Below are 24711 nucleotides of genomic sequence, written 5' to 3'. Positions count from 1 at the left end.
CAGCTGCAAGGGAGCCTGGGAGATAAAGTGCTGCTGGGAATTGTAGTCTCTTATTGCCAAAAAAACCCCACAAAGACAAAGAGGTTTCTGGGAAGTGTAGCCTGTTCCGTTCTTCAAGCATTTCTCCCCGCCCACAGGGGGCTGGTTGGTGGGCAGGAAGGGACCGGCGGAAACATCGCAAGATCTGCTGCGTCGTCTGCGCGCAAAAGCCCCCGAAGCACACTCTGCAAAAGCTAGTAAGTGGCCAGATCAGAAGCAGAAGGGGCTTCCTTTATTTCTGGAGGGGGGGGGGGGGCGCGCTCAGCTTGGAGACGGGGAGGGAAGGAAGAAGTGTCCGATCCCCACTTTCTCCTTCTGGGTGTGACTGATAGGGTCCTATCAGGTGGCGCTGTGGGTTAAACCACAGAGCCTAGGGCTTGCCGATCAGAAGGTCAGCGGTTCGAATCCTCACAACCGGGGTGAGCTCCCGTTGCTCGGTCCCAGCTCTTGCCAACCTAGCAGTTCGAAAGCACATCAAAGTGCAAGTAGATAAATAGGAACCGCTCCAAGCCGGAAGGTAAATGGCGTTTCCGTGTGTTGCTCTGGTTCGCCAGAAGCGGCTTTGTCATGCTGGCCACATGACCTGGAAGCTGTACGCTGGCTCCCTCGGCCAGTAAAGCGAGATGAGCGCCGCAACCCCAGAGTCAGTCACGACTGGACCTAATGGTCAGGGGTCCCTTTACCTAGTGCAAGGCGAGATATCTTCAGTGCGGGGCTTGCCTGTCCCCACCATATTTTATTCAAGTTTGCACCCCTGGGGAGCAGAGAGAGAGACGTGTCATTTGGTAGAAAAGGCTCCATCTTGGGCACTGGCGGGGAAATCTCTGGAGGGGCCGCCTTGGCTTCTCCCTCCTGCCCAGGAATCTCCTTAAAGTCACTTCTATAAATGGGGGAAGGGGTCCCAATTCCTTTCTCCCTCTTCCTACTTAGAAACTGCTCCTCCCTTGGGGACTGGGGGCTCCCAAGGTAGGATGCTGCATGACCCCGAATTAGACCATTGGTTCACCTGGGTCACTATTGCTGGCTGGCTGGCCACCCTGAGGCCAGGAGGCTGGACTAGGTGCTCCATTTGGCCTGATCCAGCAGGACTCTGGTGATGTTCTTAAGAGGAAAGGAGTGTTTTTTAATGGTGGCGTGGGGAAGATCCTCTTTCGGGCATGACTCTGCAGGGGTTCAGGTGGAAGTCACCCTTCTTTTCCTGTAGGAGGAGTTGCTAGGGTGCCACTTAGGGAGGGAAATCTCTGGGGGGGGTCTGGGGCTGCCTCCCCCCCCCCAGGACATCACAACTTGTTTAGACTTTGGGCTCTGCATAATAGTTTAAAAGAGGCTGGATCTGCAATCATCATCACTATCCGAGGCTGGGAGAGGTGCTGATTTCCAAGGGACTGTGGGTGGAGAAGGAGAAATGGATGGATGGGGGCTGGAGGGGAACCCTCCCCCCAAGCAGAAAAGTCAAGAAAGCCCTGGATGGAGGAAGGGAGGGGAACAGTCATCTCCAAAGTCTCTCACCTGGTGCATGTTTTGGGTGTCCAAAGAGGAGGAATATGCAGAGCAAACACTGTGCAGATTTACTCACAAGTAAACCCTGGCGGGGAGGGCACAGATTGAATTGGTATCACACAAAAAGACTTTAAAAATGGGGCTCCTTTTTGGAAGGGGGTACCCCATTTGGAGAGTCTGTGTGGTGTAGTGGTTAAGTGCGGTAGACTCGTAATCTGGGGAACCGGGTTCGCGTCTCCGCTCCTCCACAGGCAGCTGCTGGGTGACCTTGGGCTAGTCCCACTTCTCTGAAGTCTCTCAGCCTCACTCACCTCACAGAGTGTCTGTTGTGGGGGAGGAAGGGAAAGGAGAATGTTAGCCACTTTGAGACTCCTTAGGGTAGTGATAAAGCGGGATATCAAATCCAAATTCTTCTCTTTCTCCTTCTCTTGCTTCTCCTTCCCCTTCCCCTTCTCTAGAGGCTGCAGAATGTTTTGGGCAGGAGAATCCCTGAATGGCCTCTGAGGCTCCCTTTCCTTCTTCTTCCCTCCCAGGAACCTGCAGCTTCTGAGCTCCACAGGAAGGACCAAAGAGGCTGAACCTGAAAACCTAGCAAGGATGGAAGGAGGAAGATGGACAGTTGACCTTATCAGACTGCCTCCTGCATCCTCCCCAAGAACCTCTGGGCATTTTCTCCCAGGGCCCTCAGAGACATCTGGTGAGTTCCAGGGGAATGGAGATAGGGACATAAATGGATCAATAGATGGATGGCGAAGAAGAAAACCTTTTCCCAGGCTTTTGAGTTTTAGGTGCTATTTCCACTGCAGGGGATTGCACAAGAGAGCCTGTGGGGTCTCTTCCAAGTTTGCATAGAATTTCTCATATACGACCCTTCATCTAAGCATCACTGCACAGATTACAATATAAAAAACAGAAAACCTGGCTTGCCAGTAGTTCATGTCTCAAGACCTTAGTAGACCACAAGCTTAACATGATCAAGGGACTGGAAACCAAGCCTTATGAGGAATAGCTGAGGAAGCTGGGTTTGCTTAGCCTGGATAAAAGGAGACTGGGAAGAGATATGCCATCTTCAGATATCTATCTAAAGTGCTGTCACGTGAAGATGGAGCAAGCTGGTTATCTTCATCTCTGGAGGGTAGGAGCTGATCCAATGGATTCAAATTACAAGAAATGTGAATCCAGCTAAACAGTAGAACAGGCACCCTCTGAAAGTGGTGGACTCTCCTCCTTTGGGGGCTTTTAAGCAGAGGTTAGATGCTTAAGTCGAGATTGCTGCATTGCAGAAATTTTGACAAGAGGACCCTCGGGGTCTCTTCCAAGTGTACATAGAATTGTTCATATACCACCCTTCATCTAAGCATCACAGAAAATAGAAAAATACATAACATTCTAACAACCGAAACAGTACACCCACCCACACAATTTAAAGAGACAGAGATGAGCCCACAGGAAAGTTTACATAGAATTTCTCATAGAATTTCTTCATCTAAACATCGCTGCACAGATTACAATATAAAAACAGAAAACAGGGCCTTAGTAGACCACAAGCTTAACATGATGAAATGAGCGCAAGTTGTAGGACACAACATACAATTTGAGAACTGGGGAAAATTGTGGAAAATAAATTTAAAATGTACTGATTGTTCTTTGCTGAAGGAAAATTATATGAAAATGATGTATAGATGGTATATTACACCTGCTAAAGTGGGAATCGTGTATAAAACTGGATCAAATAAATCAAACATGTGGTGGGAATGTAGAGAAGTTTAAAAAAATTGGGAGATGATATATAATGAACTGAAAAAAAATGTTTAAAAGAACATTTGTTAAAAAACCAGAAGCATTTTGTTAGGGATTCTAAAGAAGAATGGGATTTGTTTATTTTTACCAATTACTTAAAAAGACAACAAAATGAACTGGACTCCTTAGGAGGTTTTGAATAAACACCCACAATTTATTAGTAGAATATAGGGTAGATAAGGTGAAAATATGTACAATTTGATAATATGCAGAGAAAACCGTGTGAGAATAAAAGGGGGGGAGTTGAGGGAAGTCTTGGGAAGGGGGGAGGAAGGGAGGGGAGGGGATAAAAGGGGGGGAAATGTAATTGACAATGTGATAGATAATGTATTCTTTTAAATTTGTTTAATAAAAACTTTTAAAAAAGGAAGGTTGAAAGCGGCTGAACCTGCAAACCGAGCAAGGATGGAAGGAGGAAGATGGACAGTTGACCTTATTAGACTGCCTCCTGCATCCCTCCCCAAAACCTCTGAGCATTTTTTCCCAGGGCCCTCAGAGACATCTGGTGAGTTCCAGGGGAGTGGAGACAGGGACACAGATAGATGGATGGTGAAGAGGAAATCCTTTTCCAAGGCTTTTGAGTTTTAGGTGCTCTTTCCACTGCAGGGTATTGCACAAGAGAGCCTGTGGGGTCTCTTCCAAGTTTCCATAGAATTTATCATATACTACCTTTCATCTAAGCATCGCTGCACAGCTCACAATATTAAAACAGAAAACCTGGCTTGCTAGTAGTACATGACTCAGGGCCTTAGTAGACCACAAGCTTAACACGATCAAATGGGCACAAGATGTAGGACACAACATACAATTTGAGGACTGGGGATAATTGTGGAAAGTAAATTTGATTGTTCTCTCCTGAAGGAAAATTATATGAAAATGATGTAGAGATAGTATATTACACCTGCTAAAGTGGCAAACATGTATAAAACTGGATCAAATAAATGTTGGAAATGTAAGGAAAAGGAGGGAACTTTTTACCATATGTGGTGGGAATGTAGAGAAGTTTAAAAAATTGGGAGATGATATATAACTAGTGTCGTTCAGCCCGTTTAGAAAACAGGCGCTAGGGGATATGTGAGAGGAGCAGCGGGGCCGCGGCCTTCTCTCTCTCTCTCTCTCTCTCTCTCTCTCTCTCTCTCTCTCTCTCTCTGTGCGCTCGGCTGCGGGGCGCGCCAGGAACGCAAGTAAACAAACTCGCTATCCCGTCGTGCCCCGCAGCTGAGTGCAGAGAGGGAGGGAAGGCTGCGGCCTCGTCGCTCCTCTCATGGGCTCCTCCGTCGAGCGCGCGAGGGGAAGGCACGAGGGGAGGCGGAGTCCGGCGCCTGGGCCTAGCCGCCTCCCTCAGCCATGGTGCGCTTCGTCGCAGGCTTCGCCTACGATGACGACGGGGAAAGCCTGGCCGCCGGAGCCGCAGCAGCAGGAGCCGGAGCCCGGGGACTGGGAGGCTTCGGCGGGGGTGACCGGCTGGCCCGTCAGCAGGAGCACCACTACCAGCTCAAACGGGAAGCGACAGGAAGGAGACATCCCGGGGTTTGGAGAAGCGCTTGCTGGACGCACACACGTGCGCGCTCCCCCCCCCGCCAACGCTCAGTCCAGCCAGGAGCGGCGGTTGGCAGCCGCAGGGAAACGGTAGGTGGGGGGGAGAGTGCACGTGTGTGTGCGTCCAGTCTCTGCTGTCCAATCCCTGTGTCCCTGGGGCCCATGTGCAGTAACCCAGGGACACACGGGAAAACTGGACGCAGAGACACTTGGACTTTATTATATAGGATGAGCTGAAAAAAATGTTTAAAAGAACATTGTTAAAAAACCAGAAGCATTTTTGTTAGGGATTCTAGGGCAAGACCTGTGAAGGAAATCAAGGAACCTATTTATGTAGTATGCTAGAACAGTGCCGAGAGTTTTGTTCGCAAAGGTATGGAAGACTGAGGAAATCCCTATGAAAGAGCAATGGCAAGAAAAATTGATGAGTTATGAGGAACTGGCAAAGCTGAGATACAAACTGTGAGAGAAGGACAACCATGAGTTTAAAGAAAAATGGGATTTTTAAAAGAAATTACTTAACGACATCAAAACAAATAGGACTCCTTAGCAGGTTTTGAATAAACACCCATAATTTATTAGTAGAATATAGGGTAGATAAGGTGAAGATATGTACAATTTGATAACATGCAGAGTAAACCGTGTGAGAGAAAAAAGGGGGGGAGTTGAGGGAAGTATTGGGAAGGAGGGACGGAGAGGAGGGGAGGGGATAAAAAGGGGAGGAAATGTAATTGACAATGTGATAGATAATGTATTATTTTAAAAATTGTTCAATAAAAACTTTTTAAAAAGGAAGGATGAAAGTGGCTGAACCTGCAAACCTAGCAAGGATGGAAGGAGGGCGATGGACAGTTGACCTTATCAGACTGCCTCCTGCATCCCTCCCCACAACCTCTGAGCATTTTCTCCCAGGGCCCTCAGAGACATCTGGTGAGTTCCAGGGGAGTGGCGATGGGGACATAAATGGATCAATAGATGGTGAAGAGGAAAACCTTTTCCCAGGCATTTGAATTGTAGGTGCTATTTCCTCTGCAGGACTCCTGGATAGTTGCTGGTCTCCCCTTCTTAGGCAAGGTTCTTGACCAGCCATCCCCAAACTTCGGACCTCCAGATGTTTTGGACCACAATTCCTCTCACCCCTGACCACTGGTCCTGCTAGGTATCATGGGAGTTGTAGGGCAAAACATCTGGAGGGCCGCAGTTTGGGGATGCCTGTTCTTGACCGTATGGTTGCAGACAAGATCCAGGTGGCCTTTTAGGAAGCTGATTTTCTAGGTCCATTTTAATTGGATTTTGGACCAGTTTTGTCCCAGAAACTGCTTTGGTTGCCCTGTATGATGACCTCTGTTGGGAAAGAGGCAGCAGAACCGTGACCCTACTAATTCTCCTTGTCCTCTCAGCAACTTTCGATTCCCTCTACCATGGTATCCTTCTAGAGCAGCTAGAATAACCAGCTGCACATATATAAGATGGAGGACACCTGGGTTGCCAGTAGTCCAAGTCTCAGGGCCTTAGTAGACCACAAGCTTAACATGATCAAGGGATTGGAAACCAAGCCTTATGAGGAATAGCTGAGGAAGCTTGGTTTGCGTAAAAGGAGACTGGGAAAAAGGAGACTGGGAAGAGATATGCCATCTTCAGATATCTATCTTCACGTGAAGATGGAGCAAGCTGGTTATCTTCATCTCTGGAGGGTAGGAGCTGATCCAATGGATTCAGATTACAAGAAATGTGAATCCAGCTAAACAGCAGAACAGACACCCTCTGAAAGTGGTGGACTCTCCTCCTTTGGGGGCTTTTAAGCAGAGGTTAGATGCAGATTCGAGATTGCTGCATTGCAGAAGTTTGGACAAGAGGACCCTCGGGGTCTCTTCCAAGTGTACATAGAATTGTTCATATACCACCCTTCATCTAAGCATCACAGAAAATAGAAAAATACATAACATTGTAAAAACCGAAACAGAACCCCCTCCCCTGCAAATTTAAAGAGATGATTTAATTAGGCAGAAGCCTGGGAAAAGAGGAAAGTTTTAATTTGCTGCCTTAATTGTAACACTTGGCATTATTATAATTTGACATTATTTTCGCTGCATTCCTTAAAAAATGGAATATAAAAAGGAAAAGGGAGAACGTAAGAGATATTGAAATAAGAGGTGCTATTTGCACCAGATGTGTGTTGTGTTACTTCTTCCTCTTCCTTGGAAGCCTAACAGCATTTTCTTTCCTCCCCAAGCACGTGATGGAAACAATAGTCAGAATTCCGAGAAGTCACCTGGAATTTTATTGAAGAAACCATTTAAATGTGTGGTGTGCGGAAAGTGCTTCATGCAGAAGACAAAGTTTACTTCTCACAAGCAAACTCACACAGAGGACAAACCATTCAAATGTATGGAATGTGGAAAGTCGTTCAGGCAGAAGACATACCTTACAGCACACCAGCGAATTCACACAGGGGAGAAACCGTTTCAATGTATGGAGTGTGGAAAGACATTTGCTGATTCTGGAACCCATAGAAAACATCAACGGATTCACACAGGAGAAAAACCATTTAAATGTGTGGAGTGTGGAAGGAGCTTCAGTCAAAGTGGAAACCTTAAAAAACATCTACAAAATCACACAGGGGAGAAAACTTTTAAATGTTTGGAGTGCGGAAAGAGCTTCATTGATCATGCGTCCCTTAGTTCACATCAAATAATTCACACAGGGGAGAAGCCATTCAAATGTATGGAGTGCGGAAAGTGTTTCAGACGGAACCAGCACCTTACTGTACACCAGCGAATTCACACAGGGGAGAAACCCTTTAAATGTATGGAGTGTGGGAAGACTTCCACGGATAGTGGAAGCCATGCAAAACATCTACGAATTCACGCAGCGGAGAAGCTATTTGAATGTAAGGAGTGTGGAAAGTGCTTTAGCCTGAAGTCAACCCTCACTTTACATGAGAGAACTCACACAGGGGAGAAACCATATGAATGTATGGAGTGTGGAAAGTGGTTTAGCGTGAAGTCAACCCTCACTTCACACCAGCGAACTCACACAGGGGAGAAGCCATTTAAATGTATGGAGTGTGGGCAGACTTTCACGGATAGTGGAAGCCATAGAAAACATCAACGGATTCACACAGGGGATAAACCATTTAAATGTATGGAGTGTGGGAAGACTTTCACAGAAAGTGGAAACTATACAACACATCTACGAATTCACACAGGAGAAAAACCATTTAAATGTATGGAGTGTGGAAGTTGCTTCAATCAAAGTTGCAACCTTAAAAAACATTTACGAATTCACACAGGGGAGAAACCCTTTAAATGTACGGAGTGTGGAAGGACCTTCAGTCGTATTGATGCACTTAGACAACATCGATGGACTCACACAGTGAAGAAACCATGATAGCTTTATCATGTATAATGAGATCCATGGTTTTAAGTTTGGTAACTGCTTTCCAGACTCTTAAACTTCTGTACTCCATAAAAGGTAAAGGGACCCCTGACCATTAGGTCCAGTCGTGACCGACTCTGGGGTTGCGCGCTCATCTCGCATTATTGGCCGAGGGAGCCGGCGTATAGCTTCCAGGTCATGTGGCCAGCATGACAAAGCTGCTTCTGGAGAACCAGAGCAGCACATGGAAACGCCGTTTACCTTCCCGCTGTAGCGGTTCCTATTTATCTACTTGCACTTTGATGTGCTTTCGAACTGCTAGGTTGGCAGGAGCTGGGACCGAGCAACAGGAGCTCACCCCGTTACAGGGATTCGAACCGCCGACCTTCTGATCAGCAAGCCCTAGGCTCAGTGGTTTAACCACAGCGCCACCTGGGTCCCATAGGCACACACAAATGTGAGCTCTCCCTCCTCCCTCTGTCTCCCTGTGGGGGGGGGGCAGGTAAGCCCCACCTCACATAATTGATCTCAAGACAAAGTGCATGCACACTATATGAATGACAATGCCCATCAACAGGAAAGCAAAATGATGCATACATAAAACTATAGCAAACAAGAGAAAATGTACATAAAAAAACCCCATTTAATTCAATACAGTAATGTATTTGCCAATACAGTAATGTCTTTGCACCTTAGGCAGGTTGGTGTGCAAGCAGGTGTTCATTTGCACACCAGACCTAAACCACAGAGCCTAAGGCTTGCCGATCCGAAGGTCGGCGGTTCGAATCCCCGCGACAGGGTGAGCTCCCGTTGCTCGGTCCCAGCTCTTGCAACAATCCCTCATGTGATGGGACTTCCCCACCTCCTCATTTAATGTGCCCCCTAAATATGTGAGAACTCACTGTCAAAAGGGTCACGATAACCAGGATGTACTTCAATTACACACTCAGCATGGTGTGGTCATTTTTGAGCAGTATGCACACATGAAACTTCCTCCTATTTGTTCATTTCACTTATGAATTTCTTCCTACGAAACAACAATAAGAAATAAATAGAAGCCTTTCATATCTGAAAACAATTAAAAACAATCCTAAACAGTATATAAAAACAATTTCAAATCCAATACAGATACAGACTGTGAGAAAGTTCTCTGCTTAAGTGGCTGGTTCAGGAAGAAAGGTATTCAAAAGCACCAAAATGTCTGATATACCGTGTTTCCCCTTTTTTAAAGCGTAGTCATAAAGTAAGCCATGGCAGCATTTTTAAGCAGTTGCGAAAGATAAGACATACCCCGAAAATAAGACATACCTCCATGCCGTGTATGAAAACTAACACCCTCCTTATGGCCACTACTGGCAGTAAGATGTTGCTGAATTAGACTGAGATCCTATTTAAGTGACTGGATTTTTAAAGTGCGACCGCCGAGCGCACCAGCCGGGTTCCCCCAGCCACTCTGGGCGGCTTCCAACAAAACATTAAAATACAGAAATCCATCACACATTAAAAGCTTCCCTAAACAGGGCTGCCTTAAGATGCCTTCTAAAGGTCTGGTAATTGTTGTTCTCTTTGACCTCTGGTGGGAGGGCATTCCACAGGGTGGGTGCCACTATCGAGAAGGCCCTCTGCCTGGTTCCCTGTAACTTGGCTTCTCGTAGTGAGGGAACCGCCAGAAGGCCCTCGGCGCTGGACCTCAGTGTCCGTGCAGAACGATGGGGGAGGAGACGCTCCTTCAGGTATACTGGACCAAGGCCGTTTAGGGCTTTAAAGGTCAGCACCAACACTTTGAATTGTGCTCAGAAACGTACTGGGAGCCAATGTAGGTCTTTCAGGACCGGTGTTATGTGGTCTCGACGGCTGCTCCCAGTCACCAGTCTAGCTGCCGCATTCTGGGTTAGTTCTAGTTTCCGGGTCACCTTCAAAGGTAGCCCCATGTAGAGTGCGTTGCAGTAGTCCAAGCGAGAGATAACTAGAGCATGGACCACTCTGGTGAGACAGTCTGCAGGCAGGTAGGGTCTCAGCCTGCGTACCAGATGGAGCTGATAAACAGCTGCCCTGGACACAGAATTGACCTGTAATGCATCACAACTTTGGCAGTGTCAAGCCTTGGGCGGAATTCTTTGGTAATTTTCATAGAGGGAGGGGCGTGAGGTGGAGACCTTACCCCCCTTGCGGCAACAAGATCGGGGTATTGGGGGAAGCCTTGACCATGCCAATAGGCGTCATCACTTCCCCCTTCCAGCGGCGGTGAACAGTGGGCGGGCTCTCTCTGCTTGAACATATGTTCTCCGGAGCCAGCCCCAACCTCCATACATGTGGATGACCCCAAAGCCTCCCAGAACCCTGGCTGGGGGCTGGGAAGGATAACGCCCAATGCCTGAACCAAGGTCTCCCTACATCTGAATCTTTAAAAAGTTGTGGCCAATTTGAATCCCATAGCACGTTGTTATGCGTCTTTATTCCGCTCAGCGGGTTGCCTGGGGGTTTGGGGGACTCCGCCTGTCCACGCAAAAGCTGTGTGACACCCATCTTCTCATCTACCCTGCCTGCCTGTTTTCCCATGTTGTGGTTCTAGACATTATTTATTTGTAGTAGTAGTAGTAGTAGTAGTAGTAGTATATTTCTCTCCTGTTCGTCCTCCCAAAGGAGCCCAGGACAGCAAACAACAAAGCAGCAATGCCAGATGGGCGGGGTACAAATAATAAATTAATAAATACAAATAAATAATAGTCTCCTTCTCTGGAGGTCTTTAAGCGGAGGCTTGACAGCCATCTGTCAGGAATGCTTTGATGGTGTTTCCTGCTTGGCAGGGGGTTGGACTGGATGGCCCTTGTGGTCTCAAATATATAAATAAAAGGATGTCATATAGAAGAGGATGAAAGGTTGTTTTCTGCTGCTCCAGAGAAGCGGACACGGAGCAATGGATTCAAGCTACAAGAAAGAAGATCCCACCTAAACATTAGGAAGAACTTCCTGACAGTAAGAGCTGTTTGGCAGTGGAATTTGCTACCAAGGAGTGTGGTGGAGTCTCCTCCTTTGGAGGTCTTTAAGCAGAGGCTTGACAGGCATATGTCAAGAATGCTTTGATGGTGTTTCCTGCTTGGCAGGGGGTTGGACTGGATGGCCCTTGTGGTCTCTTCCAACTCTAGGATTCTATGATTCTATGAAATAATAATAATAATAATAATAATAATAACAGTATTTAAATAATAACTAAATAAAAAATAAAATAAAAAATAAAATAAAAAACTAAATAAGTAAATAAATAATAACAATATTTAAGTAATAGTATTTAAAAACTTTCAGAACATCTACAGGTAAAGGTAAAAGACCCCTGGATGGTTAAGTCCAGTCGAATTCGACTATGGGGTGTAGCGCTCATCTCATCTTTCAGGCCGAGGGAGCCGGTGTTTGTCTGCAGACAGCTTTCTGGGTCATGTGGCCAGCATGACTCGTGATGAGTTCCAGAGTGCACCGAAATGCCATTTGTCTTCCTTCCGCAGCAGTACCTATTTATCTACTCACTCTAGAATGCTTTTGAACTCCTACCTGTAGGTTAGCCGGGGCTGGGACAGAGCAACCCCACCATGTGGATTTGAAATGTTGATATTGCGATGATCGGCAAGCCCGAGAGGCTTGGTACTTTAGACCAGAGCTCTACCTTGTGCCTAATGCTTGGGAAAGTGTGATCAGCCCCATAGGAGCCCTGCTTTTGCTTTTGTGAGATGCAGGATGCTGGAATAGATGAGCCTTCCATCTGATCCAGCTGCCGGGCTCTTCTTAGTTTCTTGTGAGCAAACTTCAGCCCAAGCTCCCCCCATCCCCCACCCTCCTGAGCTGAGCCCTGCCAGAAATGGGGAAGTGACTGCAGCTTTGGTACTGCAATAATCCATGAATGATTCTGGCTAGCAAGCTTTGGAGGTGAGAGGAACCACAGACAAGAGACGTTTAGGAGGCAGAGCCAGAATGAGACCCCTGGTACTATTACTGCTGCTGCTGCTTAAGCCCCATGGAGTCTGTGGGAAACTGAAGGCAAAATGCCCCTTGAATCTGATCAGGGAACAAAGTGAAGCATTCAATTACTACCAGATTAGTGGGATCGTGTATTTCCTCCAGTTTAAGAAACCACAGCCATATGTCTTTTCCAAGACCCCCTTTGTCGGGATTGAAGGGTAAGTAAGAGCTGTTCGGCAGTGGAATTTGCTACCAAGGAGTGTGGTGGAGTCTCCTTTGGAGGTCTTTAAGTGGAGGCTTGACAGGCATCTGTCAATAATGCTTTGATGGTGTTTCCTGCTTGGCAAGGGGTTGGACTGGATGGCCCCTGTGGTCTCTTCCAACGCTATGATTCTATGATTCTACATGCAGGTGGTGGCCATGCTCAGGGCCGTCTTAAGCATATTGGGTGCCCTGGCGCCGTGGTGCGACGATCCCTCCGGCGCCCCGCCCCATTTCTCCACGCGACTGGCAGGAATATTGTTGTTGTTATTTAGTCATGTCCGACTCTTCGTCGGACATGTTTAGTCGTTTAGTGATGTCAGACTTCGTGACCCCACTCCTGTCTTCCACTGCCTCCCGCAGTTTGGTCAAACTCATGTTCGTAGCTTTGAGAACACTGTCCAACCATCTCGCCCTCTGTCGTCCCCTTCTCCTAGTGCCCTCCATCTGTCCCAGCATCAGGGTCTTTTCCAGGGAGTCTTCTCTTCTCATGAGGTGGCCAAAGTATTGGGTGTCTGCCCACAAGTGATACATGCAATTTTCCTTTGTTTCAGAGTTCAGTTTTGGTTTTGAGTCTGAGAGTCCGAGTATGAGTTTCTGCCAGAGAGGAGTGTCACGGCTAAAAAAAATGGCCGGTGTTTCTTTAATGCTGGGGGAGCTGAGTCAGCATGAGTCAGCGGCCTGCGGTGACTCATGCAACCTCTCACCTAATTTTATTGTACCTGTTGGTTGGTTAGAGAAAGCTGGTGGTGTTGATGTCTGTACAGTTAGTCATTTTGCAGCTAAAGACTTTTAAGAATAAAAGCAGAATATACTCTGCAAAGACACTCTTTTCGTGGAGTCTTTTGTGCCAGGCAAAGCAGGTCAGAAGCTTTGCCATATTTTTTCAAAACACTGACAAGGAGTGTGTAGGAGAGAGTGCTAGAGATAAGAGCTGCAAACATGCAGCTAGCTTCTGTTGGTTTTGCTGTTTCTTTTATGCTTCTGTAATAAAGTTGAGTTAGATTAGAAGCAAAATAAAAAAATTCCTTCAGTAGCACCTTAAAGACCAACTAAGTTTTTATTTTGGTATGAGCTTTCGTGTGCATGCACACTTCTTCAGATACAGTGAAATGGAAGTTTCCAGGCACTTATGTAGAGAAGGGATGGGGAGGGGGGATCACTCAGAAGGGTGGTGGAAATGGGTGATTGACTGACTGATAGCTGTTGATGACCAGAAACGACTGCAAATGGTTTTGCATGAAAAAGCAAGGGTGGAGATGGCTGAAGATCGCTTATCATGTATAATGAGATAAGAACCCGATATCTCTGTTCAAACCAGGTCCCTCCATGGTTTTGAGCTTGGTGATAAGTTGCAATTCAGCAACTTCTCTTTCCAGTCTATTTCTGAAATTCTTTTGTAGTAAGACAGCTACTTTGAGATCTTGTATAGAATGTCCTGGGAGATTGAAGTGTTCTCCTACTGGTTTTTCTGTCTTCTGGTTCCTGATGTCAGATTTATGTCCATTTATCCTTTGGCGTAGGGTTTGGCCTGTTTGTCCAATATAGAGAGCTGAAGGGTAGATTAGAAGATTAGAATCTATCCAATATAGATTAGAAGCAACGGAGTTGAGTCTGTTTTATTGAAGTCACAGACTGCCATCGTTCCAGCTGCGCTGTAACTCTGCTGGGTCCGAACAAGAAGCAGCTTTGCAGAGCGAGCTGGGCAGCCATTGAAGGTTGCTTACCTTCCAAGACTGCAGAATCCGGGACCGGCAGCCATTTGACACCGGAAGTTGCGTCGATGTAACTTCCGGTGTCGCTTTGCCCTTCTATGGGCACCCAAAATGGCCGCCGCCAGCTTCAAAAATCGCTTGTGCGCATGGCAGGAAGTGCTCTGACGCAACTTCCGGTGTCGCACCGCCCATCTATGGGCACCAAAATGGCTGCCACCAACACCAGAAGTGACGTCTATGCACTTCCGGACATGCGTAGATGCGGCTTTTGAAGCTGGCGGCGGCCATTTTGGGTGCCCATAGAAGGGCAAATCGGAAAAAAAATGGCCACCGGCAGGAGAAAATAACGGAGAAAAACGGGAGACGAAGTGATACGGGGGACCACCGGGGAAAGGTAAGTAAAAAAGGGGTTTTCCCGGGGAAAACGGGAGACTTGGCAGCTATGGAAGCTTGGCTGTGTGGGTCTAAGTATTTACAACCCATAATGAACTTTACAACACTACAATTTACCACAACAAGAGGGATAAAAATTTGAAATAAAATAAATATTTTAGGCATCTACTTTTCATCTCAGTGGAAGAACTTCCTCCTCGGATTGCGGACTTTCGGGGCAACCCTACCTTGGTCACCTCCCCCCCCCACCCTCCCCCAGATCAGATATCTACCTATTTCTTTTATTATATTCCCAACCCTCCTTTCTTTCGTCCTCGAACCAAAGACAGCATCCAGGTGGTCCCCCATCCAGGCACTGACCAGACTTCAGACCCTCTTGGCCTCATGTAACTTAATCCCACCCCTGCAAAACCACAGATTCTGTCTCCCTCTCGCTTTGGACCCTAGATCTTCAGTCACTTTGCACCGGGAGACCAATTATTGGCACCTCCCTGCCAGAGCCTGTGAATATTCTCAAAAACGTCAAAATCTCAGGAACTCCTGTGATAAGAAGGAAAGAACCACTAAAGAGGAAGGGGGTGCACCCTTATTCATTTCAGTCGAACAGATATTACAAAATTATTATAATTTGATCATTTATACCCTGCCCACCTAAACAGGGCTGCCTTCAGGAAAAATAAATAATAATAATAATTACATCCAGGGTCTTCAAAGCAAGGTGCAGCAAATTCGTTGGGTTAGGCAAGAAGAGTCCTGGGGCCCCCGGAGGTTTAAGAGAGTTATTGCATTCTTATTTCTAGGAAAGAGTCTCCTTAAGTGATGCCAGCCTATGAGAAGGGAAGGAAGATGGTGGGAATCATATGGTGGGAACCGCAGAGAGGCGAAGGATGTTCCTGAAGGGCCACAGGTGAAAAAGGAAGAACGTGTGAGATAAAAATTAGGCAAATTGAAGGCAACAAAACTAGTTCATTTGGAAGAGTTCATGTGGTCCAACTCTCAGTGGGTCACCCCTCCTGGAAGGCTGTGGGGAACAGGTAACAAGCCTCATGAACTGAAGGAGGGCCTGCAGCCAAAAAGAAGGGGCTGCTTATTTCAGATCAAATTGTGGCCATGAAGCTCCTGACCTGCCTCTTCTCCTTGCAACTTCTTTTCCTTCAAGTTACAGCTGGAGTCAGAATGGATGAGTGAGAACCAGGATTAAAGAACATCAGAAACATCTTTAAAGGACAGCAGGAGCTCTGAGCCTCTGCAATTCACAGCAAAACTTGACAGGCTCCTTCTGGTCTCATCTCACACACTGGGCTGGTCTGAAGCTGCAGAAATAAAGAACAGGAGTGTTTCAAAGTTAAGCAAACATCATGGTGTGGGGGCATCACCATTACAGAGCTAGAGGGAACCCAAAGGCCGTCTAGTCCAGCCTCACAAGGAAAGCCACCATCCCTCAACATGTCAAATAAGACCTAAGATATACTCGGATCAAAACCAAAATGGGCCTGCAGAGCAAATGCCTGCAGAGGGCAGCTCAAGCAAGTGAGCCAAGCTGCACAATTTGGGGAAATACCAGAAGGACACAAAGTGGTCATACCGGAAGGAGAAATCCTTTTCCAGAACCCAAAATGTGACTCTCTGTCATTCAGATTGTGGGTAGAAACTGTTTCTCAGATGGAGGGGATCCTCTGTGGAGCTCAGATGGACAGACAGAATGTGTCACAAGAGCTTTTTTCACCTCAATGGACACTCCAGATTATGTCACTTTTGGAAGCCCCAAAGTGGGTAACAGGAGAAGCTTTTCCCCATTTGGGGATGTCCCCCACGGAGTTGTATGCAATAGCCCCCCTTTGCTCCCACCTGCACCCCCACTTACCCCTGGTGGAGCTGGCGGACCCCTGGTCACTTGCTGCAAAAGGGAGGAAACACAGGAGTCAGGATCCCGGGGAGGGACATCCCACCCACCCCCACCCCTTCTCCTCCCTCCTTCCAACCCCATCCCAAATTAGTCTCAATCTGGGGATGTTGAGGGACAGGCAGCCCAGAGGCAAGGGGGCTCAAGGACAGCATTGGAACGAGAAGCAGATGCTGGAGGGCAAAGAGAGATGGGCACATCCTGGCATGGATGCAGCGGGGGACTAGAGCTGGGGTGGGTGTGATCTGGGCAGGAAGAGGGCAAAAAGGCAGAAGGCATAGGGGGGAGCAGTGGTGCCAAATTCGGAGGGGAGCGTTCCTAATATCTACAGACTTGAGCCAGCCAAACAAATATTTAGCTTCAGGATCTAGTAAATTAAACAACCAGAGATCCCCCACTCCCCGCACACTCGGCTCTTCCTCCTGTTGCTTTTTGGAGCCCATCCCTCAGCCAACAGTCTCTCTGCAGCCTTTTCCTGGCCCTGATGGACCCCTTGTTGCCCACAGACAGGCTGAGCAAAAAGGCTTAAGCTTTCCATCAGGGTCTTGTGCTTAAGGACTAGGCCACCACCAGGTTTATTTTTGTCTGTTTGTAACCTGTTACTGCTCCATATTGGGCGGGAGGCAGTGGAAGACAGGAGTGCCTGGTGTGCTCTGGTCAATGGGGTCACGAAGGGTCGGACATGACTAAATGACTAAACAACTACAACCTGTTACTGCTCCATATTCAGGAAAATATGTCAGACAGAGGAGTCACTCACTTGAGGCTTCTTTGTAGGCTAATTTCTCGCTCCGTTTCCCTGTGAAGACAAAAGCAGAAGGTCAGAGCTGGAAGGGACCTCCAGAGGCCACACAATCTCATTTCAACAATTTGGCTCTCAGATGCTGAAACCTTCCCTGCAGATGCTCCTCTTGTCTCTTCCAAACACCTCCAAGGAAGGTGAGCCCAGAAGGGGAGCCTTTCAAGGAACTCATGTTACACAGAAGTAGAAAAAATGAGAAAATTAAATTAGAATATCAACACGGAGAAATGAGGCAGTGGATAAATTCCAAGAGGCTGGAAGGAAACATTATCCAGTCCCTTCAATCATTCCTTTTCAGATTATTATTTCAGTGATTCCCCAAATAAAAATACAAAATGAGAGCACAAAATATATAATAAAAACAAACCAGTTAACTCGCATTTAAAAGGCCCAAGGCCTGGTCAGAGAGAAAAAATTTTGCCTGGCGCCTAAAGATATGTAAGGAAGGCTCCCTGGTGAATTTCCTGAGCACACAGTGAGTGCAAAGCAATGACCACCATGACTTTTGGCCCATGCTCAAAAGGTGCTTTTATGGAGAAGGGTCTCTGTAGGGATACAAGGGGCAGTTGCCAGGAATGCTCCACCAGCACATTCCCAGTTGGAGGCTAAAACAGAAGGACACATGAGAGGCAGCAAACACATCCAGGGTTTACTTACTGCGGATGAAGAAGATGATCACAGAGACCAGCAGGATGGCAGCCACGATACCCAAAATGGCTCTCACAATGAGCCCCAGGTTGACTAAAAGGAGATAAGAGACGTTTTATTCAGACTGGTGGCAGCAGCTCCCCAAGGCCTCAAGCAGACCCTCTTTCTCTCTCCTAACAGGCCAAGGTCCTCTCTGTAGTGGCCCTGATACAAGGGAGTTTTTTTCCCACCAGAGTCCAGCATTAGAGGTCTTCAAAACAACCAATTTATTTAAGGAAGACAGGTGACAGGCACATCTGTTTTATCACAGACTCAAGACTTAAAAGCAGGTCTCCTCCTGCTCATGCACTTCAGCCTTCTCTGTCATGACCCTGATAGGAAGGGATTCCCTCCCCTCTGAGACCCCCCCCCAAGAGCCCAGCATTACAGGCCTTAGGAAGGCACAGACCCTTAGAAAAAAGCATATTGTACAGTATAGTATAGGGTTGCCATACGTCCGGTCAGGGGCGGAGGAAGCCACTCCAGCACCCAGAACGGCACCCAGGGGCATGCTCCCGGGGGGCGTGGTGTCACCATGCTGCATGCATGACGCATGCGTGCTACACACATGCATGCTGCACAGCCAGCAAACCACTCCAGCACTGCGTGGGAACAGCGGCGGAACCCTCCAGCCACAGCGGAAGCCGTGAGCACAGGACCTCGGAACCATCCCCGCATGGCACTGGAGCGGCGCTGCTCGGCTTGGGAGCCACAGGGGGGAGTGTCACCCCCCTCCAGGGTGGCACCCGGGACGTCCCACCCCCATCGCCCCCCCTTGTCACGCCACTGCGTCCCGTTTTTCCTGGAAACACCTTCTTTTTTCAGACTTAAAATGTCTGTCCAGAATTTTTTTAAAAAATGAGGCAAAATGTCCAGGTATTTTTCTTTGGTGGAATCTCTGGAGTTGAAGTCCGTAGTGCTGGTGAGTGAGCACGAGACAAGAGCCCTGGCCCCCTCTCGCCTTCCTGTGTGTGTCTTTGGCTCAGGGGCCACTTCCATAATCCTCACTTGCCTGCTTGTGAGAAGGAGTCTCTGAGGTCTTGGTGGGGATGTGTGTCCATGCATGGGCTCCTGGCTGGGGAAGAGCGAGTTTTGCTGCTAGATATTCTGCTTCGCTTCCTGCAGAAGTAGCTTTCCCGGTGGTTTGTGTGAGAGACAAGCATTATTAAATAAACCCTCCTTGCTCTTCCCAGCGGTGTGCCTTTGTTTGGACTGAGTGGGGATGAATATAAGTTTTTGTAGCTGGGCGTGATTGTGAGGAAGAGTGAGTGAGAATCTTTTTCACTGTAAAGTACAGTCAGTCTGGGGCTCCCTCTTTTAAGTTCATTGCCCCTTTTTCAGTCGCAGTGACTGTAAGTTTGATTCTGAAGAAGTAAAATATCTGCCCACATTATGTGACATCACTTGGGCTTAAAGTCAAAAGGTGACGGCCAGTTTTTACCTACGACATCCAATTTGAGGCCTAGGAGACACTTGTCAGAAAAGGCTGCATGTATGTTGAAATCTACAGATTCCGATTCAGCTGCTTGCCTTAAGAGACATAGACAGGATCCAACTGGGGGTTCCCCATCTGAGCTGTGCTGCTGCTGAAGGGAGGAGTTGGAGGAGAATCCCCCTCCCAGAGTCCACCCCTTCCCCTCCTGTCTGTCTGTCTGTCTGTCTCTCACCAGGCTTTTCCCAGGCCACGTCCAGAGGCTTCTCCAGGCTGTCATGCTCCACGCGGCACCGGAAGCGGTCCCTCTCCTTGGGGTCAGTCTTGACACTGAGCAAGACATAGTAGGTCCCGTCCGAGTTGGGGGCAACCAATCCTCGGGAGGTGCCCTCCTGCCACACCTCCCCGTCCTTCACCCAGTTGGCATCAATCTCCTTGGGGTAGAAGCCGTGGACTTGGCAAACAAGGGTCTCCTGGCTGTCATAGTCTCCCTTCCTGGTCACCTTCACCACTGGAGCCTCTGCAAAAAGGGCCACATTGGGGTTTACAGATAGACATCCACAACGGGAGCCTGACCTGAAGCAATCCTGTATTTTTAAAGAGCAGAAATCCAGGAGGCCCGGTAGTCCTGCCTCCCAGAGAGTCAGAATGTCACACCTGCAGAAATTAAAAAGAACTGTGAATAAATGGGATTTCTCAACCTCCTTTGGCATCTTCCCCAGTCAGTGTCTAGGGTGGAACTGTTTTCAGATGTTTTATCCTTTGTTTGCCAAAGCAGACTCCTTTGGGAGGGAGGACTGGGTACAAATTAAATTCATTAATCATCTTGCAAAGCTCTAACACTATTCAAATATGACAACCTATGGTTCTTAGATTGTCTCAGGGAGCTGCCTCTAGGCTGAGGGGCAAATTTCACCAGGTCCCCAATGGCGGGACTTGAAAGGACCCACTAGCCTTCTCCATGGCAGCCTCCCCTGGAGTGGAAATGGCAGACCACGAGGCCCAGTAAGCTAGCAACTTAGGCACATTTAACTTGTGCAAATACAGTGGTACCTCGGTTTACGAACACCTCGGGTTACGAACTTTCGGTTTACGAACGATCGAAACCCGGAAGTAAGTAACCCGAGGTTTCCGAGGCCACGGAAGCGCTCCGGTCTTACCTCACGGGTAGAAAAGGTCTCCCAGCAGCAGCAGCAACAGCGGCTGCGGAGGAGGAGGCAGGTGGAGACTCCCGAGCCGCTTCATGGTGGAGACCCCTGCTGCAGCTCCCGCAGCCCCTGCATGACACAGCCTCTCCCCTGCTTGGCAAGCGGCGAGAGGCTTGTTGAGTTGTTCCATTGCGCCGCGGCGGCGGTGGCGGCTCTCCATCCCTCTCGCTCCGCTTTGCCGGCGGGCGACCATCCTCCTTCTCAGAGCAGCCGCCGCCACTACCAGGTGCCAGGAGTGGCCGGGGTGGCTCGCGGTGGCTTGCGGGGTGGCTTGTCGTCGGCTGCTTCTCTTGGCCCTGTGCCGACGTCTCTCTCCACCCCGCAGGGGCGCAACGGTGAAGGTCCAGCTTCACTTCTCTCGACTCCTCCGCGAGGCCGGGACTTCGCCGTCGCGCTCCTGCGACGTCTCTCCACCTTCTCCGTCGCGTTCCTGGACGGCGCGACCTCCAGGAGCGCAACGGCGAAGGTGGAGAGACGTCGCAGGAGCGCGACTGCGAAGGCCCGGCTTCGCTTCTCTCAACCCCTCCGCGATGCCGGGACTTCGCCGTCGCGCTCCTGCGACGTCTCTCCACCTTCTCCGTCGCGTTCCTGGACGGCACGACCTCCAGGAGCGCGACGGCGAAGGTGGAGAGACGTCGCAGGAGCGCGACTGCAAAGGCCCGGCTTCGCTTCTCTCAACCCCTCTGCGAGGCCGGGACTTCGCAGTCGCGCTCCTGCGACGTCTCTCCACCTTCGCGCCGTCCAGGAGTCGAGAGAAGCCGGACCTTCACCGTTGCGCCCCTGCGGGGTGGAGAGAGACGTCGGCACAGGGTCAAGAGAAGCAGCCGACGACGAGCCACCCCGCGAGCCACCGCGAGCCACCCCGGCCACTCCTGGCACATGGTGGTGGCGGCGGCTGCTCTGAGAAGGAGGATGGTCGCCCGCCGGCACCGCGGAGCGAGAGGGACGGAGAGCCGCGGCCGCCGCCGTGGCGCAATGGAACAACTCAACAAGCCTCTCACCACTTGCCAAGCAGGGGAGAGGCTGTGTCATGCAGGGGCTGCGGGAGCTGCAGCAGGGGTCTCCACCATGAAGCGGCTCGGGAGTCTCCACCTGCCTCCTCCTCCGCAGCCGCTGTTGCTGCTGCTGCTGGGAGACCTTTTCTACCCGTGAGGTAAGACCGGAGCGCTTCCGAAGGGAAACCCCCCCCTCCGGTTTTCAGCCTCCTTAAATGAGCACAGCGCAGCGTTTCCCATTGTCAGGAACGGATTAATCCACTTTCCATGACTTTCAATGGGAAAGTTTGCTTCGGTTTATGAACACTTCGGTTTATGAACAGACTTCCGGAACCAATTGTGTTCGTAAACCGAGGTTCCACTGTACAGCTTGACACACTTGGCAAAAAAGATTGTAAAAACCAAAAACAGGGTGGGAAGCGGGCGGCGTCCAGGGAAGAAGGACTTTGGCAAACCCAATCGCCTTAGAAATTGAATCCAATGTGTTTTGACTATACACAATTTTGGCTTTAGGCATGATCCTCAGAATGTAACCCTTGTTTAAAAACCCTAGATGCATTTGCTGAAATCTCTCTTAGCACGGCTAATACGTATGTGTCATTCCTCAAAATGGAAGCCGCCCAGAGTGGCTGATTATTATTTCATTTTTTATTAATTTTCATTTTAGCAAAGCTAATAAAGAGACAGGAAGAAGGTTTTGGACTTCCGGTTCATCGCGCTGGTGAGAAGACGCAGAGACCACGAGCTCCGAGGTCTCTGGCATCGCGGAGGGGGGGAAGTCCGCAGGGCGCGCGGACTCCCCATAAAAACACAGGGAAGAGCGTCCCGGTGGCTTAGTAGCCCAGCAGAGCTCCGGACGCGATTCCTCCGCTGCCCGGGAGCTCAGTAGAGCGACCGAGAGCCAGAGGAGTGGAGTCGCGGGAGCCATTTTGGGCACCATCGTCACCTCCTAGACTAGAAGCGAAGCTCCGAGTCTTCAGCCTGCTAGCGGCGGATTCTTCCAAAGAAAAACAAAGATTTTGACAAAGTAAGTCAAATCTCTAGTTGGAATTTTGAAAGAACAATTGGAAAATAGGAAGAGATTCTAAAAAACGGAAGTCGATCTCTTCCTAATGGCAAATCAAGAGGCGCATTAAATATCCCAAAGCCGAAAGAGAAATTGATTGCTTTTGTAACCCGAAATAAAGAAAGACTTTTTTTTACCCTTCTCAACCCCTGGAGCTGGCACCCTACGAAGCCCAGCAAGATTATTAAGGGGGAAAGTGCTGTGACAGCTGTAAAAAAGGATTTTTTTAAAAAAAAAATTGGTGAATGGCTTAATTTGTTTTATGAAGAAGTTAATGACAATGAAAATGGTTAGCCAAGATGGATGCTACCATTTCGGAGGAAGGAAATTTCCAGTGCTCTTTGTCTTCTAATCTCCTGTCTGCTTGCGGTTAAGAGAAAAATGTCAACACCCTATTCAGCAGCCTTCCAGAAAGCTGTGTTGAACTCTTTGCAAACACTGATAGATCTCTATAAGGGACTGCAACAATCCAGCTCACCATGCACTGATATTGTGGCTCAGGATCAAGATTCAGAGGACACTTTTGAATGTGAAAGGGACCCTGAAAAATATGTACTGGATGATGCACAACAGAAAGTTGAAAAGGAAGAAGATGAGGTTAATTATGAAGAGAAGAGTTCTAGTCCTATTGAGGAAGCAATTGCTGTGGAGAAATATTACCAACAATGGGAAATGAACATTGAAGAAAAGGGGGAGGCTGGAGAAAACATACTTGGGAGAAGTCAGATGGAGGTGGGGGGGAAATGCAGAAGGAGGGGAGGGCAGAGGCTTGGATTCTGAAATGGGGTAGATTTGGTGTGGGATGAGAAGATTAGTAAAATGATATTTAGGCTGGTTGAAAAACGGTTTTTGAAATCTTGGCTTGTTAAAGGAGATGCTGGACTAACTAGGGGAAAGACTCGGGGGGGGGAGGAGAGTGTGTTTAAAAGTTAAGAGTTTGGTTAGAGAAATGATTCTATGTAATAATTGATTTTTCTTGAGGGAGGGGAGGAATGGCTGGGGAAAGAAATTTTAGATTTGTATACTAGTATTGTTATGTCTAGTTAGGTGGTTGGGCAGATAGCTGCCTACCTCCCTCCCTATTGCCCTGAAGCCCCTGGTGGCAGGGGGGGCTCTGGGGGGGGAAGGAAGGGGTGGAAGGAAACCCAATCATAAAAATGGATCTTCTTTAGAAGGTAGCACCCCATGGGTTCCTCTTGTGGCAGGAGAGGACCTGTGGGGAGACGGCACGAAGAAGGAGGGAGACAAGGTTGACATTTAATGAAAAGATTCGGAATAAAGAATAAGAAATCCGCTATAATTATATTAAGAAACCATGGAAACCAGGAAGAGGAGATCTGAGGAAGTCACAATTACAATGTTAAGCAATTTAGAAATGGATATTTTTTATTGTTTTTTGTTTGTTTGTTTATGTTGGAGGAACAGCTGGGGGGAACCCAAACCTCAACACTCCTTCTATCTCTCGGCCTCTTGGTGGCAGGGGGGGCGGGGGATAGAGGGGGGGAGGACAAACTCAGCCTTAAAATGGACTACCTTCGGTCTCAACACCCGCAGGATCTACTGGTGGCAGAAGTGGACTTGTGGGGGGAGGGAGGGAAGGTGGAAGGATATGTCTTTTATGTTTTGTTTTGTTTATATAAAACTAATAAAAATTATTATTAAAAAAAAAGACACAGGAAGAAAGCTAGTAAGAACACTTGATCATGTGATTGGCCCCTGTGCCAGATTCCTGAAGGCAGAAGAGTGGACTGTACCATTTCAAGGCATGGGGTTGGGGGAGGTGAATGTTCCCCATGGAAAAAAGTAATATTCCTCACAAATAAAAAATATAAAAGGGTAGAAGAGGGAATTCCCATATTCTATCACTAGGTGCAGGTTTTCTGCTTCTAGGCCGTGAGTGGCTAAACTACAGTCTTAGTTTGGGGGCTGCATCCTGCCCTCTAAGACATATTTTATGGGCTCCCCACACATTTTCTATTTTTTTTTAAGGATTAATTTCTGTAGTTTTAAAGACATTCCCCATACGTATGTATCAAAGTCAA

General features: G+C 48.3%; 2 protein-coding genes across 11 annotated transcripts in view; one reads left to right on the top strand and one right to left on the bottom strand.

Annotated features, from left to right (window-relative positions):
* LOC118078157 (uncharacterized) overlaps window positions 1-15457 on the top strand; it is a 39220-nt gene extending 23763 nt beyond the window's left edge. The window contains exons 1-5 of one of the 10 annotated variants that reach the window (XM_088664064.1): window positions 112-236; window positions 2073-2236; window positions 3711-3844; window positions 5671-5808; window positions 7112-15457. In XM_088664064.1, coding sequence (XP_088520190.1) covers window positions 3745-3844; window positions 5671-5808; window positions 7112-8268 — 1395 coding nt within the window. In that variant the 5' untranslated portion in view covers window positions 112-236; window positions 2073-2236; window positions 3711-3744 and the 3' untranslated portion in view covers window positions 8269-15457. Of the gene's footprint in view, window positions 1-111; window positions 237-1997; window positions 2237-3706; window positions 3845-5670; window positions 5809-7111 lie in introns of those variants that run through there. The other 9 variants (XM_060269226.2, XM_060269218.2, XM_060269231.2 and 6 more) reach the window with 9 other exon arrangements.
* The window catches only part of LOC118080169 (major histocompatibility complex class I-related protein 1-like), a 44913-nt gene continuing 35352 nt past the window's right edge, over window positions 15151-24711 (bottom strand). The window contains exons 6-10 of the mRNA XM_088664300.1: window positions 19636-19920; window positions 17939-18022; window positions 17240-17278; window positions 16441-16473; window positions 15151-15889 (exon numbers count right to left, since the gene is read on the bottom strand). Of these exons, the coding sequence (XP_088520426.1) occupies window positions 15867-15889; window positions 16441-16473; window positions 17240-17278; window positions 17939-18022; window positions 19636-19920 (464 nt within the window). The 3' untranslated portion in view covers window positions 15151-15866. The remainder of the gene's footprint in view (window positions 15890-16440; window positions 16474-17239; window positions 17279-17938; window positions 18023-19635; window positions 19921-24711) is intronic.

This window comes from Zootoca vivipara, chromosome 2 (assembly GCF_965207765.1).
Source record: "Zootoca vivipara chromosome 2, rZooViv2.hap1.1, whole genome shotgun sequence".
In the NCBI taxonomy this organism is placed as follows: Eukaryota; Metazoa; Chordata; class Lepidosauria; order Squamata; family Lacertidae; genus Zootoca; species Zootoca vivipara.
This window is presented reverse-complemented; position numbering and strand designations above follow the sequence as displayed.